We start from the raw sequence: 19950 nt of genomic DNA on the forward strand, positions 1-19950 counted from the left end.
TTACAGCAGTCAGTTGGGAGCTGGGGCAGATAATGTGCTGATCTGGTAGTTCTTGATTGCTTGGCCTATGCCTTCCTTTTCTGGGAGAGCCTAGCACAGAAATTTGTTAAGTTCCAATTTGTTGATGTGAGGCTTGGCATAGGTGACTCCATCTTGGACCTTAGTCTGGACACTTTAATGAGACTTTGTGACACTTCACTCTGGGAAATCTTTTCTTAACTGATAAAAACAAAACCATACTGTTCTACCAGTCTAGAGCCAATTTCCTGAACGCCTATGGAGTTCACTAGAACTCCATAGTGTATATATCATTATTGTGTATATTTCCTCCTTGAAAATCAAACCTGTTAAAAAATACGAAATTTATACCTTAGGATTTGCAGAACTATTTTTAAAGTTTTAATAAATTACAGAATACCTTACCAATGTCTTAGGATACTTAATAATTTTTGACAATATTTTATTGTTGTAGGCCTTAAACACAAGAAATGAAAATAATCTGCTTCCTAAACACACTCACTTAATGCGGCAAAAGCGTGCCTGGATCACTGCCCCTGTGGCTCTTCGAGAGGGAGAGGATCTATCCAAAAGGAATCCAATTGCCAAGGTACCTTCTACAGAGAAATAGGAAATATATGTATATGATTGAAATACAGTGGGAGAAGACTCTCATTTTAAAATTTAAGGAAAATTATATAATGTATTTACTGAGTCTTAAAGACTCAGAATATGAAAATATTCTGAATGTAGTATATAATTTGGGGCTCTGATTCAACTAAGAGTTAGGGATCTGACACTAGATGAACCTTTATTTAACAGAGAGGGCTACAATACTCAAAAGAGGATATTCGGTGTAGGGGAGGAAAGATACTTTTTCCTGCTACCCACCCCTCCCAGGTTCTCTGACTGGCACCCTATAAATTGGATGGACAAAAGACAGATTAACAGGAAAACAACAAACAAGTTTATTAATGTATGTATTGCTCCTGTAATACATAGAGGTACTCAGAGATGAAAGACTCAAAAGCTTGGTGAGAATTGGGGCTTATAAAGCATCTTAACAAGGCAACAGTAAACTTTTAGAGAAGTGACAAGACAAAAAGAAAAAGTCCTTGAATCTCTAGGGATGATGGCAAATTGTGGGAAGGCAAGTATGTGGGAAAACAGTGGTGGAAAAGACTGGTTAATACAGTTTGTTATGTGGGTGCCTGGTGCCATCTTTAAGCGGATAAGGGTCTAAAGTTATCTCCGATGATTCACTTTTGTCCTTCCTGATAGAGAAGGAAGGGAACACAGCGTTACAAATTTATGTCCTGCTTTTAGGCACACAGAAGAAAGGCAGAGACCTTTTTTTGAATGTGCTTTTCAGTTGTCATCAGCTCAAGATCATCATCGTACACCAGAATGGAATATTCTGCCACCCTATATATAAAAAGTATATTTTTATATATATTTTCACAATGAAAAGAACTGGTATCTAATACGGAGGGTGACCGTGCATCCTGCTTGAGACAGTCTTGGTTTATGCCCATTGTCCTGGCCTAATAATTAATAATTCTCCTTTCACTCTCAAGTGTCATGTTTTTTTTTAAGTTTATTTATTTATTTTGAGAGAGAGCCCCAAGCAGGGGAGGAGCAGAGATGGGGGGAGGGAGAAAGAGAGAGAGAGAATCCGTATGCAGGGCTCCAACTCATGAACCATGAGATCATGACATGATCTGAAATCAAGTCAGTGGCTTAACAGACTGAGCTACCCAAACGCCCCTCAAAGTGTCCTATTTTTTGATAAATTAGATGGTAATCCCGATACTTTTAATCTCGGATTTACACGTGCAAACCTGAGCCCTTGATTTTTCCCCTAAAGCTGTTTGTTCTCTGTCCGTTCTACCCATCTCGGTCAGTGGCACTATAATTCTATCCAGTTTGCTAAAATGTAGCAGGTACTATCAGTTCTGCCCCCAAAATATATTCCAGATCTACTCACTTCTCTGCATCGCCACCCTCATCATCCGAGTCAGGGTCATCTCTGATTTACCAAAAGAGCTCCTGACTTGTCTGCCTACTTCACTCATGCCACCCCCGACCCAGCTACAGTCCATTCTCCAGAAAGCAGCCAGAGTGATCTTTTGAAAAGACAAATCAAGCATGCTCACCCCCTTAGTGAAATCCTTTCAGTGGCTTCCTGCTGTAGTGGAAGGAATATTCTTTACTCTGGTCTACAAGAAGTCTTATACAAGACCTCCTCTCTAACCTCAGCTCCTATCACCCCGCATCTCCCACTCTCCTACATCCCCAAACTGACAAACTCTTTCCGGCCCCTCACTCTTTGCCCTTGTTGCTCCTTCTGCCTGGAATCCCCTCCCCACAGATAATTGCAGTATCTCACAGCATCAAGCCTCTGACCAAGTGTCATCTCCTAAAAGAGTTCCCTTCCCTGCCTCACCCTGTCTCTCTCTATCCCTTTACTCCTATTTCAGCCCGGCTGTGGTGCATTCCACTACATGACACGCCGTACGTTGCTTGCTTGTTGTCTGGCTCCCTTAGCAGAGTGGAAGCTTCCTGAAGGCAAGGGCTTAGTTCTTAGGCTAATAGCTCATGCCCTGTATCCCAACATCCAGTAGGTGCTCAGGAGACATTTGTGTGAATGAATACATGTTCATATCCTGGTGTTGTCTTTATCTTCCCAACATCGTAAACATTGTGCAGGAAGAGCTCCTTCAAAGAAGAGCGGCTCCAGAAGAGAAGACAAAAATTTCCTCTGTCTAGCAGCATGTTTTCACAAAAGCCTTCGAAAATCCAAAATTTTAGTATGTATACAAGCAATTAAGCTTTTTTGTTTGGTTTTCTGAGATGTCTGAGTCATTCACACATTCTTTCAATAGGTTTCCCCAAAATGCATTGATTCTTTGGGGTTCAACAGGCATTAGCTGTTCTTACTGTTTTTAATTATGCAAGTTGTTAAGAGTAAAATTTACATAAAAAGCAAAGGGTTTTGTGGAATTTTCCCAACTTTCTACATTCTCTATCTAGAGGTAATAGTGTGAACAGTGTAGCATCTTCCAAATCTTAGGAAATGCATAAATATGTGTATATTTACATACGCTTACGTACACACACATATATAAACAAACCAACAATTATGTTTACACACAGTTTTGTTTTATTTTTAACCTGAGTAGAATGATTAATAATATATCATTAGTACATAAAGACCTAGAATATTCTTTATACTGTATGTGTGTGTATATGCATATAATTGGCAAAAAAAAGAGAGAAGCACAGAGAAAGACAGAAAGACAGAAGCTCAGTGAAAGGTAATCATGGTAGTGCCCCAGGTTATCATTCCACTCCAGGAACAGAGCTGGTAGAACTGGAGGTTGGAGTCCCCACCCCCTCCCCCCATCTGCTATTTCCTTGGTTATTCTCAGCAGCAATTTCCCAGCCCCAGTGCATGTTGGGATATCTATGGCAAAGAAATGTACCTATCCTGAGATTTCAGGACAAAGAAGTGACCAGTGAGGTGAGTGGCAATGGCTTCTATGATGTCTGAAGGAGAAAATTAAGGAACCAATAGGGGCCACAGAGACACATTTACTAGTGAAGAATTATAGACACAAATGAAATTGTTTATAGAAAATGAAGATGACAACCAGGAAAGACATTAGAAATGGGTTAGATGGATGACTTTCCTGAGGCATTCCAAGCAGGGAAGGGATTTGACTTTTTTTTTTTTTTAAACCTTGAAAACTTTAATCCTTCTATAAAAGGATACATTTTCAGACTTTCCAGATGATTGAATGGATTTATAAAGGTGATTTTGACTCTGCAATTTTTACCTCATGTGCTAAATTTAAAATCTGTCCTCCCAAGATATACCCCTAATGATATCTTAATTTCATAACAACCCTAAGGGGTAGACAGTAGTATCTCTCCACTTTACAGACAGGAACACTGAGGTGCAGAGAGATTAAGTAACTCTTAGTATCATGTAACTGGTAAGTAGCTGAGACAGGATTTGAACGCAGGTTCTCTTACATAAGCACATCTTCTCTTGAGTGCTTGTGCTCCACCGCCCCCCTCCCGGCCTCCTATCAAGATTGTGAAAACTTCAGAGGGAAATTTTTCATTTAAAATATGTATATGTAAGTTATAGAGAGTTTAACTTGAGGCATTCTTCTGTTATTTTTATGTTAGATACATTCTGATATTGCAGAAGAAAGAGGACTAAAAATCACATACAAATATACCGGAAAAGGGATCACAGAGCCACCTTTTGGTGTGTTTGTCTTTAATAAAGACACTGGAGAATTGAACATTACCAGCATTCTTGATCGAGAAGAAACGCCAAGTTTTCTGGTGAGAAGAACAGCTTTACATTTATTAGTTTGTAGTTTTTCTTTGATAAATAATAGTTATGATTTGTTTTGTTTTTATATTGTGGTAATTTAATTACCTTAGCTTACATTTCATCTCTTCTATTATTTACGTCATGATTTCAGCTCGTTGGTTATGCTTTGGATGAAAAAGGAAACAACCTTGAGAAACCATTAGAACTGCGCATTAAAGTTCTTGATGTCAATGACAACGAACCAGTGTTCACGCAGGACGTCTTTGTTGGGTCTGTTGAAGAGTTGAGTGCAGCAGGTCAGAGTTTGTTATTTTTATGATTGAGTACCCCCAGTCACTTTAACCCCACTGTGTAACTGAACACTAAATCCTGTATCTTAATGGAGGCTAAGTACTACCCACAGGACAGATAGTAATAAACCTGCCACTCTAGGTTTGGAACTGCTTTTTCTGAGATGAGTTCAAAAGGCTTTACATGATGTCTTTTTTTACCGTCAGAACAGATACGGCAGATCGATGTGACAGGTTAGGTCTCTGTAGCAACTGTTCGGCCTTGTAGCTAGAAAGCGGCCATAAACAACATGTAAACAGGTGGGTGTGGCTGTGTTCCCATAAAGTTGTATTTACAGAAACAGGTGGCTGGCAGCTCTGGCCCACCGGCAGTTGTTCACTGACTTTTGACTTATATTATTTCTCAGGTTTATTGACAGCATTGTCCAATGCAGCGGTCTCTGGGAAGACTTGCGGGAGACATTTCTCTTTGATCATAATATAAAGAATAGCTACATTTCTCCTGAATTGTTTGTATTTTAGTAAGCATGTATTTGTATCTGTTCATTCTTCTTTCTTTGTATTGATTATTAGAGCGATTATAAGCAAATCCGCAGCCTTCCTGTAGCAAGTGTTCAGGACTTCACCCTAAGAATTCTCTGTACTGATGCCAACCTCGCCCTCCTCTTACCTTTCCTAATTCTGTGCCCCATCCACACTTATTTTCTCATCCAATTAAATTTTTTGATTTTGGTAAACTGTGATTTTGATAAGCACTTGAAATCCTTTTGGGAACAGGCTGAAGGTATGAAGAAAATAACAACATACATATGCATGCTTACAGTTTAGTTTCATCTTAGACACTTTTTTTTCTAATGCCAGATACACTTGTGATGAAAATCAGCGCAACAGATGCAGATGAGCCCAATACCCTGAATTCTAAAATTTCCTATAGAATTGTATCTCAAGAGCCTGCTTATCCTCCGGTGTTCTACCTAAATAAAGATACAGGCGAGATTTTTACGACCAGTTTTACCTTGGACAGAGAGGTAAATTAGTATTTTATGTTGCTCATCTTTTAAATTCTTCTTTATCTTTTCAGGTTTTCCTTTCTCTTTATTTCTCTCCTCTTGTAATTTTCATACTTTCTTGTATTCCCTCATTTATAGAACAACTCCTATAAATACCCTCTTCTAGGAATGTGCAATCCAGTATGGTCGTCATTAGCCATATGTAGCCATTGAGCACTTGAAATGTGATCCATCCAAATTGAGATATGCTATAAATGTAAAAAAGTCACCAGATTGGGAAGACTTAGCATGGAAAAAAATGTAACATGCCATCTTGGTAATATTCTGTTGATTGCATGCTGACATGATATTTTAGATACCATGGGTTAAATAAAATTTATTTAAAATTGGTAGTATCACCTTTTTTTTTTTTAACTTTTTAAAACCTGGCTGTTAGAAAATGTAAAACTACATAAGGACAGCATGTTCTAGGGCCTCTCCAGTCAGGATTCTGTTTGCTAGAGCGTCCTAAAGCCATGTTCTGTAATTTGTGGTTCTGTAATGAAATTAGCCCTCTGTGCTAATACGGATAGAGAAGGAGGAACAAAGACTGACATTGGAGTCCTACTTAGGATAATAGAAATACTTGTAAATAAATGAATTGTTGTAATTCCCAAATTGGAGGGAAACTTCAGTGGGATTCCTGGACAGGCTGTTCACTTTTTTCTTTCTAACCCAAAGGGAAAATTTTAGATGAAAACAGGAAATAGAAGACTTTTTAAATGTTGTATACATGAAGGTTTTAACAGTGTGCATGAGTAAAATGATGATCCTAAGAACACTGTACTGTCATTAAACATAAATCATTGTCCAAGTGCAGTCATTATGTTTTATATGACTTGGGAAAATGATTCCATTCTGTCCAGAGAGGGAGAAGTTGTGTCCAACATTGCTAACAGGATCTCTGTAAAATTAAATTAAATAATATTATTACTCCTACAATTCTACTCTGTACTTTTTCACATAAAATTAGAATGGAAAAGTATTATTTTTAATTATTCTGATTTTTTAATAAGCTGCTATCTGTGAAGTATGTCGAGTTTAACCAATGGTAATGGCTGTCACTTATTGGGCATTTACCATGTGCCAGGTGCTATCCTAAGCCTTTTACATAGATTAATCCATTTAATCCAACTAAAAACCCTGTGAGGCAGATCCAGCTATTATCCCCATTTTACACAAAAGGAAACCAAGGGTCAAAAGAATTGTGTATGTCCAACACAACCAGAAAATGACAAAGCCAGAACTGGAATCCAAGCAACTGGCCCTAGAGCCTCAGTCACATAGAACAGTTCTGTCCTGCATAGAACCCCCATGCATTGGCACTGGTTGCCTCCTGCTTTTTCTTAAACTCTAGCTACACCGAATGGAGCCATCATAAGGGGACCGTGTGGCAGATAAGGGCTCACTTCGGAGTAGCATCTGAGACGTCGTTCTCTAGGACAGGTTCTCGTAACAATCGTACCTCTCAGAATGTCTGGACAAAGTCAACCACATTTTGTCCTCCCTGGCCAAGTTTTTTGAGGACTAGGTTTTCCTTGCTTAATTTTTAGCTAAAACAAAGAAGGAACCAATTCCTATAGTCCCACCATTGCTTCCACGTAGAGCAAACTACATTTTGAATGGCACTGTTTTGTGCACAGACTATTTGAAGGAGAAACTCATTTCCTGATAATGTCACCAATGACATATTTAAGAATTTGACTACCAACAACTTCTTTAGGCTTTTCCGGCCTTCTAGAAATGCTCTGACAGCAAATACACAGCATCTTCACATGAATACTAGATCATAAAACTTATTTATGAATAAAATATACTGTGGTTCCTCCTCTTGATGATGAAATGAACTAAGACCAGAAAGACAGATTTGGGAGTGATTCATTTTCATCCCAGACGGGTATTTTTCATTGCCTTGCAGGAACACAGCAGCTATACTTTGACAGTAGAAGCAAGAGACGGCAATGGACAAATAACAGATAAACCAGTAAAACAAGCTCAAGTTCAGATTCGTATTTTGGATGTCAATGACAATATACCTGTAGTCAAAAATACAATGGTAACTATTTTTTTTATAGCAAATGTATCTACATACTGATATTTCAGTCCTAACTAAAAATATATCACTTACATTTGTGCTACATTAAAATAAAATCCCTGTGTTCGCGTTTTGCAGAATGAAGGGGTGGAAGTTAAAGAAAATGAAGCCAATGTAGAAGTTACACGCATAAAAGTGTCTGATGCCGATGAAATAGGCTCTGATAATTGGTTAGCAAATTTTACATTCATATCAGGAAATGAAATGGGTTATTTCCACATAGAAACCGATACTCAAACTAATGAAGGAATCGTGACCCTTATTAAGGTAAGTACTTAGTGTTCAAAATTGGAACGGGAAAAGTTGATGCAGAGGAAGAAACGATTGTATTTTGAGCCCCGAACATTTAAAAGCGCTTTATGTACTCACCTAACACCACAGTTGTTTGAGATTGGAGACCTCCCTATTTTTCCAAGGTCTGTAATTAGTAATTGGTCACACTGTAGTCCAAATTCAAATAAGGGGACTCGAATCCTAATCTGACAACATGATGCCAGCATCATTATTGCTCAGCACACTTCCCGTCCTGCTTGCAGCCCATGCCTGACTGTAGCATCTTTACATCATGACCTCTTGCCTCTCCTAAGTGTCCCCAGTTTACTATGTGTATTTGATCAACTTAACATAAAACCAGACTTCACTAATAATATCTAAAAACAAAAGCTGTAATAACTTCACAAAGCTCTAATTCAGTCGCCCTCATACTTAAATATGCCTAAGAGTTACCTTATAAAGCTACGTGCCCAAAATGCAGATTCATGGGCCCCATGATCAAGTCTGATGATGGCAGAGCTCAGGAACTTGCCTTTTATAACAGAAATCCACTTGTGATTCTAATGTAAGTAGTATGCAGGTCACATTTTGAAACACAGTGATTTAACTTCTTACTGAATTGAATCAATGAAGGAAAAATCGTCTTGTTAAGCATGTGGATATACATTTGAAATTTATTACCCCCACATAATTTTTTAAAGAAAAATTGTAAGATGGATTTTTATCTAATAGAATAAGTAAGGAAGAATATCAATGTATTTTTAAATGGCTTATGATAGAATTGCCTAACCAGATTTTGAAATAAAATACGAAGCTACAGCTTTCAAAATACTATTCCATTAAGTCGCACACAGACAAAAATTGATTCTGGAAGTTTCTAAACTTTTACAAAAAATACATGGAATAATGATAAAATAAATATATAACAGAATAGAGAAAATTAACTTGAATTTTCATGGTAATAATTATGTGCACTATTTATTATATGCACTGAGACTACTGCTTTGTAAAGCAGAGGAAACCAGAATAAAATTACCTCACACTTAATATAATTTTTTAAGAGAGAGTGAGCAAAGGAAGGGCCAAGGGAAAGAGAGAGAGAATCTTAAGCAGGCTCTGTGCACTGGTGCAGAGCCCAATGCAGAGCTCGATCTCACGACCATGGGATCACAGCCTGAGCTGAAATCAAGTCAGACACTTAACCGATTCTGCCACCCAAGCACCCCAAGATTACCTCATGTTTAAAGGGAAGACATGTCTTATGATTATGGAAGAAGTGGATAATGGCATCAGAGACAAAAATAGATTGGCCTGCTTATATAGAAGTAAGCATACTTCTTAGTCATAGAATAGTCATAGAATGGTCATGAATGATAGAAGTACTAGAAGTATTCTCACCATACCATGGTAGCACTAAAAGAGATACAGTTATTTCTACCAAAGGAGGCATGGCAAAAAATAGTAAAATTAGTATTTTCTTTGGTTCTCGAATATGTATTTTTCACTGAAAAAATCATTCATAAATTAGCATACAAAAATGTACAAACACATGAGTAAATAATGTAATGACAAAGGACTATTTTTGTGAAAAGTGTTTCTAAAACATCTTTAGATTTCAGCACAAAAGTGTACCCCTGGCACCTCTTAAAACATAAGAGGAAGCTCAGAAAAAAATGTAGTGACAGCAGGATGCTAGCTAGCTACGTTCAGTCCATCGTCAATGGCGAGTGGACATAATCAGTACATGTTAGTAAAATTAGTATCAATGTGACAACAGCAGATTGAGAAAATTATAAATTACTGTCTCAATTGTAGAAGAATTGCTTCCAAATTTTGAGAGCAATAATCAGATTCCATCAAAGGAAGTTAGACAAAGAAGACACACAAACAGCAAACATTCACAGAAAGGATTACTCAACATCATTAGTCATTAGGGAAGATGCAAATTAAAACTACCAGAGATGCCACCATGCACCTCCTAGAATCAAAAAGACTGACAACACCAACCGTCAGCAATAATATACAGAATCTGGACTGGTGGAAAACGAAGTGCTACAGCTAGTTTGGCCGTTAAAGGTTAAACACAGAGTAGTTACTCAGTGACGCAAAAATTAAGTCCAAGGCATCCACCCAGGAAAAACAAAAGCATATATTGTAATACCTTGTATGATGTTAGGTGGTAACTACATTTATCATGGGGAACATTGCATAATGCATAGAATCGTCCATGCTGCACACTTGAGACTAATAAAACATTTGTATGTCCAGAAAGAAAGAAATCTATCCGTACCAAAACTTCTATGCAAATCTTACAAGCAGCTTTTATTCATAATAAAAGCTGGTAACAATAAAAATTCCCATCAGCTGGCGAGCAGATAAAATGTAGTATATCCATATAATGGAATACCATTGGTTAAGAAAAAGGAATGGAGTACTCACACATGCTACAACATGGATGAATCTCAAAATCGTTATACTTTGTGTATGAAGCCAGACACAAGGGTGCCTGGGTGGCTCACTCGGTTGAGCCTCGACTCTTGATTTCAGCTCAGGTCATGATCCCAAGGTCGTGGAGTTGGGTCCCTGCATTGAGCTCCATGCTGAGTGTGGAGCCTGCTTAAGATTCTCTCTCCCTAGGGGCACTGGGGTGGCTCAGTCAGTTGAGCGTCCGACTTCAGCTCAGGTCATGATCTCACAGTTCGTCAGTTCGAGTCCCACATCAGGTGAGCTTGAGCCCCACTTCTCAATCTCTCTCTCTGTCTCTGTCTCTCTTTGCCCCTCGTGGGATTCTCTGTCTCTCTGCCCCTCGCTCACTTGTGCCCTCTCTCTCTCAAAACAAAACAAAAGATTCTCTGCCCCTCTCCCCAGCTCATGCTCTCTCTCTTGAAAAAAAAAAAATTTAATTTTTAAAAATTAAAAAAAAAAGAAACCAGACACAAAATACTACATATTGTATGATTTTATCTATGTGAAATTTCTAGAAAAGCAAAACAATGGATATAGAAAGATCAGTGGTTGCTCAGGGCTAGAGATACAAGTGATGATTGACTACAAACAGGCAAAAAGGAACTTTTTGGGGTGATGGAAGTGTTCTAACACTGGATGGTAGTGACATTTGGAAAACTATACAGGTTTGCTAAAAATCATGTTGTATACTTCCAATGGGTGAATTTTATTCTTTGTAAATTATACCTCAGTAAAGCTGTCAAAAGGACAACAGGTACTTTAAACTGTGGAAATATAGATCATATATCATCACATGAGAAAAAGCCACAGCTCTTTTAGCAAATTAACAAATATATTTAAAATCTTTAATGCTATTAAAAATAGCAAAAGTAGAAATAGTAAAATATGTTGACAGTTTTAAAAACAGAGGTATTTGCCCTCATTCACTGTTCACAACGCTGAAATTGTTTTTCATTCTCTGTGGAGTATTATGGCTATTTATAACAACCACCATGAAACAGTTTTTATGGCCCTAGTACCTACCTCATTTTTTTTTTAACATTGCTGTGGCCTTCCATGGCTTTTGAATACTAATGACATCTGGCTGGAATATTTTTATTTTATTTTATTTTATTTTATTTTATTTTATTTTATTTTATTTTATCTTATTTTTAGAGAGACAGAGAGAGAGAGAGAGTGAGAGCACGCATGCGAGCAAGGGAGAGAGGCAGAGGGAGAGAGATAGAATCTTTTTTTTAATGTTTACTTATTTGAGAGAGAGAGACAGGCAGAGAGAGAATCCCAAGCAGGCTCCACACTGTCAACACAGAGCCTGATTTGGGGGTCAGTCCCATGAACTGCGAGATCATGACCTGAGCTGAAATCAAGAGTCTGACACTCAGTGATCTGAACCACCAGGCACCCCGAGAGAGATCATTTTAAGAAGCCTCCATGTTCAGCAGGAAGCCCGACTCAGGGCTCCATCCCACAACTTTGAGATCACTACCTGAGCAGAAATTAAGAGTTGGCCACTCAACCAACTGAGTCACCCAGGGGGCCCTGGCTGGAATATTTTATTTATCATCCAGCATACATCAGGCCATCAAAACAAGCCTGTCAAGTCCAAGAACAACTTAAAAAGAAAATAATTTTCACAAGGATTCTACAATCACAAAGAGTATATTTTTTCTACTCATTTTTGTTGAGTCCTTGTCTCAACACCACAGTGGCCCATTTTAAAAAGAGGCCAAAAGTTGTTATCCATCCAGAATCCTACCGAAAGGAAAACAGATTTCTTAATAAATCATTGAAAAATAAAGGGAGCAGTTTTGCAGAACTTGCTATAACCACAGGTAACACATTTAATGTTACATTGAAGAAATAAGCAAAAATGGCCCATGCATCTGAATGGTCAGGATCACTAGAAATAAAAGTCAACAGGACCTATATATAAACTATGACTAGGCATTTCTTTTAGTAATGGGATGTAACTCAACAGAGGAAAAATAATTTGTGTAAAAATGTTCAGAGCAGTATTAATTATATTAAAAATTATATATAGTCCAAATGCCTAGTAATCAAATGGCTACATAAATTAGGTATATCTAAATAGCAGAATACTATACAAATGTTTATAAAAAGAAAATGGGCAAATTGGAACATAAATATATGTATTCAGTGAAAAACTGACTTTATCAAATGTGCTTTATAATTTCCACAATTCACAAAGAACAATATTTGGAGGAAGGTTAATCTTTTATGGCATTAATAGCAAACCAAGTAGTAATAGACATTATGCTAAAAAGGTAGGGGTGGATAGGTTGTTTGTTTAAATAAATTTGAAAACCCTTGGGTTTAGCAAAATTAAATCAGAAGTCTCAGCTCTTTGTCTGCTAATGTGAAGTGAAAGTCTCTATACTGGGGGGACAGCTGGCAGTGCTACAATTAGGCATATGGCCCTTTTCACCAAAACAAACCCATAGAACACATTTTAAGGAGTATTATATTGAACATCCATTAACTTTCTTTCAGTAAAAAAATGACTTCAGATTGTTAAATGTGTGTGTGTGTGTGTGTGTGTGTATTTTAAATAATTTGGAATTTAGGGGCGCTTGGGTGGCTCAGTCAGTTGAGTGTCCAACTTCCGTGCAGGTCATGATCTCATGGTTCATGAGTTCGAGCACCACATCAGGCTCACTGCTGTCAGCGAGAGCCCATTTCAGATCCTCTGTCCCACTCTCTGTCTGCCCGCCCCCCTCAAAAATGAATAAATATTTAAAAAAAATTTTTTTAAATAAATAATTTGGACTTTAAAAAAATAAATTGGCTGGGGCGCCTGGGTGGCTCAGTCAGTTAGGCATCCAACTTCGGCTCAGGTCAGGATCTCGCAGTTTGTGAGTTTGAGCCCCGCGTCGGGCTCTGTGCTGACAGCTCAGAACCTGGAGCCTGTTTCAGATTCTGTGTCTCCCTCTCTCTGCCCCTTCCCCGCTCATGCTTTGTCTCTCTCTGTCTCTCAAAAATGAATAAACGTTAAAAAAAAATTTTTTAATGAATTGGGGATGCTCCCTAATAATCTTTAACATCTGTGAATTTCCAAAATGACAGAGGTTTTAATTGCTTGGTATCAATATGAGTTAGAATACTGAGTGCTGCTGCATTTCCCCATATGTTAAGTTGTTACATCTAACATTAAAACTATGCGTGTGTATGTGTGTGTGTTTTATGTAGGTTCTAGTTGTTTTCTTTTTTAAAAGAATTCCCTTTGATGTTGCCTTCCCAGGAATTAGATTATGAAGAAACGAAGAGTCTTGATTTCAGCATTATTGTCACTAATAAAGCAGCTTTTCACAAGTCAGTTAAGAATCAATATAAGCCTACATCCATTCCCATCAAAGTAAAGGTGAAAAATGTGAAAGAAGGCATTCATTTTAAAAGTAACACAATCTCCATTCATGTTAGTGAGAGCATGGATAAATCAAGCCTAAGTCAAATAATTGGAAAATTTCAAGCTTTTGACGAAGACACTGGACAAGTAGCCCACGTAAGGTAAGAGATAGTTATGAATATATTTCATTATTTTAAATTATTTTAAATTCCTGTCTTCAAAAATGAAATTTGAACACTTCATTCCTTCCCTCCCAGCATTATAATTCCCCAAAGGTCTGGAGATTGAATTTCCCAGAATTGTACCTGCAACTGAGAAGCAGGGAGATATATCCCCCGACCCCAGACCACCTTCCCTCCACCAACTGAGTGTGAGGCAGAGGCTGGCTGGGTCCTTCACCTCAAAAATAATTCTGGGTAGAGAAAGCTAAAAAGCAACAAAGAAAGAAAGAAACTTACTGTCTTATTCTGTCTAAATCTTACATCCTGAAAGAGTTTAGAGGTAAGAAAGTAGCAAATAAATTTTCTCCACCAGTTCTTGTTGGGTGACTAAGTCATTCTCCAAAGGTTTACCCCCCAAAAAAGCTATAGGATAGACTACAAAACAACTTTCAAACTTCCTGGGTTTGTAGGCAAGAATTGGTCGCCCTTGCATATATGTCTTGGGTATGTTACAGAAATACAGAAGGTTCCAGATAAATGTGATACACAGTAAAGAGTAAAGAGAGGTGGGGGCGCCTGGGTTGTTGAGTCAGTTAAGCATCCAACTTTGGCTCAAGTCATGGATCTCACATCACAGTTCACAAGTTCTAGCCCCACATCGGGCTCTGTGCCTGGAGCCAGCTCAGAGCCTGGAGCCAGCTTCGGATTCTGTGTCTCCCTCTCTCTCTGCCCCTTATCTGCTCATTCTCTCTCTCTCTCTCTCTCTCTCTCTCTCTCTCTCTCTCTCTCTCAAAACAAACAAACAAACAAAAAAAAGAACATTTAAAAGAGTAAAGAGAGGGGACTTTTAGGACAGTTTCAAACAGTTCAAAGCATTTCAGACTAATGCCTGTAACAAGAACATAGATAATGAACCAAAAATTAAACTTGAAAGAGTTGTAGATGTTAGAGATTATGTTTATACAGAAGTGAAAATTAATTTTATGTTTGTGTTATAACAGATATGCCAAATTGGAAGACATAGACAACTGGATCTCTGTGGATTCTGTTACATCTGAAATTAAACTTGTAAAAATTCCTGATTTTGAATCCAGATATGTCCAAAATGGTACATACACTGCAAAGATTTTGGCAATATCAGAAAGTAAGTTATTAAATATTTTTTTTCTTGGTTATAGATACTTAGATAATATTTTTTAACATCAGAGACCTTCATTTTGTTCTTGTAGGAAAACCAGATCTCTCTAATGGACAAACCTTCACATTTCTACTTATTTAGTGGATTAAAAAACATGACTTGATTTGAGTATGAAAACATATCTAGGATAGAAAGTGCTGTAATTTGTTAGTACCTTCTTCTCACCAAATCGGAAAGATAATTCAAACTATATCCATTGTCAACAATATAGGCAGCATATCCATATTTCTTCTTTATTATTTTTCAGGTTATCCAAGAAAAACTATCACTGGCACCATTGTTATCACAGTGGGAGACATCAATGACAATTGCCCCACTCTGGTTGACCCAGTGCAGAGTATCTGTGAGGACGTGCAGTATGTGAATGTGACTGCAGAGGACCTGGATGGGCACCAGAACAGTGAGCCTTTCAGTTTCTCCATCATCGACAACCCAGCTGGGATGGCAGAAAAATGGCAAATAGTGCACCAAGAAAGTAAGCAAAATCACTAGACTACATATTTAAATATTAAACAGGATAGAATTCTGAAATCTTTAAAATATAGACTGTGCTTTCTTTTTTCATAAATTATATTTCCAATACAATTTTTTAAAATTTTTTTTAATGTTTATTTATTTTTGAGACAGAGAGAGACAGAGCATGAACAGGGGAGAGTCAGAGAGAGAGGGAGACACAGAATCCGAATCCGAAGCAGGCTCCAGGTTCTGAGCTGTCAGTACAGAGCCCGACGTGGGGCTCAAACTCACAGACCATGAGACCATGACCTGAGCCAAAGTTGGAGGCTCAGCCGACTGAGCCACCCAGGCGCCCCTCCAATACAGTTTTTTAAAGAAGTTTATAAAATGAGGTTCAGAAGCTCAGGTATAGTGTCTTTCATCAGCCTATAGTTAATACTTGATTTGGAGTAATAGAAGAGGGAGAGACGAAAAATAACTTGATGTCTTAAAGATCGCTAGGTATTCCCTAAACTGCTCTTGAAGTACTTGTTTTGTCTCGCAAGCTAAGGAGTACGTCGTCTGTCTAGGCACAGCAATCAGAGTAGATGTCTTCTAAAATCTTAAGCTATGATAACAATTCCATTAAAAGAATATTTATGGATCACTTACATGCACGAGGCACTCTGCTGGCCTGTCATATGCATTATCTCATTCAGTCCTTTAATCTATAACGTTATTCCCTGATTACAGCTGAGGAATCTTGGCCTAACTAGAATTAAGCTGGTAAGTGATGGACACAAGATAAAGAAGGGTCTGTGTGACCCTCACCCCATTCCAGATGGCCATGTGCATATATCCATATCTTGGACATACCCCCTTGTTGACATGAGCTTTTGGGTGTTTTTCAGGGTGGTTTTGAATGCCAAAAACTATCTAGAAGACTATTTTGTTTTAAACAATTAGTGGTCATTTTAGAAAAGTGTCAAATATAGTACCCAAGCTTTTCTTACTTTACAGGTGTATTGTTATTTTAAATCTAACAAATTTTTACAATCGTTTTAAGAGGCTTTGAATAATGTTTGGTCCAATTTACAGAGTAAACACCTTCAACATCTCAGACTACATTTATAAATTAAGTATATTTCATTTTTTTCCTATGTATTTCAGTGATCTGAATTAACAAATAAAATGCATTATCTACTTCATGTGATCTATATACTCTAAAGTTCCAATACATTTGACTTATAAATACCCTAAACCAGAAATCCTCTTCAGTGTTTCGATACAGAACAAACGAGTGATATTTCAACCTACAGGTACAAAGCGATGACTGTAACATATTCACACATTTAAATTGGAGTTAACAAAGCTGTTGCATTAATAGGGCTAATTTTCCAAACAACATAAAAACACAGTAACAAACACAAATAATTTCCGTATCATACACAAATATTAAAACTATGTCTTCAAATTGCATAAATATTCTATACGTAATTCTAAATCTTCTTGGGGTTTATATATTCACTGGCAAAAGACAGTTATGCCCTCGGTTAACTAAATTTGCCTCCCCTCTAAGGATGAAGTACTTTTTTAGTCAGTCACCATCCTAATTAGTTGGTGCTTCTTAAGATCAAGTGCAGCTAGCATGAGCCCAAGGTGGCAGACATCCAGATGATTCCTCTTATGGTAATTAAATCACAGGCTTCAAACTCCAACAAGTGGTTGGTCTTCTTATTCACAGTGTCTAATTCTGTACCCACAAAAGTCTGGGACTCCCACCTATGCTGAATGCTTGATTGGAGCTGGCCTTTCTTTGACTAAGATGTGTAAATGTGTTTCACATTGAACTTGCTGGGTTTCCAAGTCTTATTTATTTTATTTAAGAAACACGTGATGTTTGGGAGATGCCAGTCACCGTCCTAAACACTCAACAAATGTTAACCACCCTAGTGGTTTGGAACAGATGAAGTTTCTTCACAGATGAAGAAACAAGGGCAGAGAGTTTTATTAACATTCTCAAGGTCACAGTTAAGAGCTGGAACTAGGATTTGAACCCAAGTGATCTGCCTCTGGAGTCTTTCTGGGTACAAAAATGAATTTTCTATCTAAATATCAAGATGTTTGAATTTGATGGGTTCTTGAATTTTTTGTAGTCTTAGGAACATGAAATTCTTAAGGATATACATGTTGGAATGTTATAAGAGGAAGTCACTGAGATTTACACTTTATATATCTAGATGGTTTAGAGAGAGAGGATTCTATAAACTAAGCTTTCTTCCCCTTGATTACAAAATAAGATGATTGGCAAGCTGTCATGATAATAAACAGTACCTATCTATTTTTATTTATTTGGGAAATTTTTAAAGTACAGAAAATTCCAGAGACTGATGTGGCACATCTTTGTACCTACCACTTAGAATGAAAGGAATATTAACAGTTTCTCATATTTGAATAAGACCTCTTTTTTTATAATGATGGATAAAATAGAAGTCCTCTTTGTGACTTTCCTCCCGTCTCAACTTGCCCCCTCAAAGCCAATCACAAATTTAATTATATTCTTCCAGGCCAAGTCTTCATGGATTTTTTTTTTTTTTTCTTGAGTTCAAGTTCCTTTAAACGATTAGATGCTTTTCTCACTTCTCCAAAGCTTTGAGGATAATTTAATAAGTATATTCTAGCTATGCAGATCAGATCCCATGAAATTTAACCTCAAAATGAAGAGAAGCTATTTCTTATTTCCAAAAATAAATAATTAAAATAAAACAAAACAAAACCTAAACATTTCATTTTTAGCTTTGTATTCAATCAGGTTTACATGTCTTGCAAGTATATTCTTTTTAAGTAAGTGTTATGAAAATGTCAGGACAATTTTTGAGCTCTTCTAACTGATCATTATTTTTACTCATGTGAACACTGGTCATTATTTTTATTCATATGAAAGAAAAGTTTGAAAATAATCATCAGTCACATTTTAAAAAATGACAGAAGGTCATTCATACAGCACTTTTTGTGTCATGTTCTTGAGAAAAATGAATCCAGTCATAAGGAAATAATCGAATAAATTCAAACTGAGGAACATCCTTTCAAATAAGTCATCTTCAAAAATGTCTGGGTCTTGAAGGCCAAAAAAAAAAAAAAAAAAGGTGGAACTGATCTAGATTATTCATAGAGATTAGCGTGATAACTAAAAGCAGTTCATAATTTTTGATTGAATCTAGGATCAAGGGGGGAAAAAAAAACAGAAAGAAAGAGAACTATAAAGGGCATTATTACAATTGAAATGTTTGACTGTGGGTTATATCAATACCAAATTTTTTGAGAGCACTAATGTCCCTTGGTCTTAGAAGGTATATGCTGATATGTATCATAATATCTGCAACCTACTTTCAAGTAGCTCAGAAAAATGTGTATGGACCAACTATTGTTATAGAATGTAAACAAGTCATGAAGAGTATATAGATATTTATTGTAATATTCTTAGAACTGTTCTGTAGATTTGAAACTTTTCAAAATTTTGGATATATAGTGATAACAGTGTCAGGAATAAAAAGGAAGGAACTACATGAAACGAGATTAGCCCATTGCTGAAAATTATTAAAGCTGGGGATGGGTACCATGAGGGATAACTACCCTCTTCTATTATTGTCTGTTTGATAATTGCCTTGATAAGGTTTTTTTAAGAAATGGTAAAATAAAGGTCATTTAATGGAAATGTCATTTAACTTTTAACTTGTTTGTTATTGTATTCCCAGTACATAGAACAGTTCCTAGCATTTGGTAGACATCACACACAATTGTTTAAAGTAATAAAAGGAAGATGTATTTACATCTAATCCTTTGTTATTAACCTTCCTCTTGGAAATATCTGGACTGATTTTAACAAGTGTAAATTCAATTCAAATTTTAACTAATTTTAACAGTGTGAATTCAATAGAAAAGTTAAGCAATGGGGCACCTGGGCGGCTCAGTTAAATGTCCAGTCTCGGCTCAGGTAATGATCTCATGGTTCGTGGGTTCGAGCCGGCATTGGGCTCCACACTGATAGTGTGGAGCCTGCTTGGAATTCTCTCTCTCCCCCACCCCCCTGTCCCTCCCCAACTCGCGCTTTCTCTGTCTCAAAACAAATAAACTTAAAATTTTTTAAAATAATTTTTAAAAAAAGGCTAAGCAAGAATAAAGCTTCTAACTGGAGCTAAATATTATTAGCAGTTAAAGAATGTTTCTGTGATTTAATCTCACCCCTTCCTTGGTAATCACTCATTTTCCTT

The 19950-nt window shown here is 37.1% G+C and overlaps 1 protein-coding gene across 1 annotated transcript in view; it reads left to right on the forward strand.

The window, feature by feature from the left end:
• The window catches only part of DSG2 (desmoglein 2), a 50382-nt gene that overhangs the window by 22241 nt on the left and 8191 nt on the right, over window positions 1-19950 (forward strand). Inside the window, 9 exon segments of the mRNA XM_060613513.3 lie at window positions 473-607; window positions 4195-4356; window positions 4500-4644; window positions 5500-5666; window positions 7606-7743; window positions 7861-8049; window positions 13781-14046; window positions 15048-15190; window positions 15492-15719. Coding sequence (XP_060469496.2) covers window positions 473-607; window positions 4195-4356; window positions 4500-4644; window positions 5500-5666; window positions 7606-7743; window positions 7861-8049; window positions 13781-14046; window positions 15048-15190; window positions 15492-15719 — 1573 coding nt within the window.

The sequence above is a fragment of the Panthera onca genome, chromosome D3 (assembly GCF_046562875.1).
Source record: "Panthera onca isolate mPanOnc1 chromosome D3, mPanOnc1 haplotype 2, whole genome shotgun sequence".
Classification (NCBI taxonomy): domain Eukaryota; kingdom Metazoa; phylum Chordata; class Mammalia; order Carnivora; family Felidae; genus Panthera; species Panthera onca.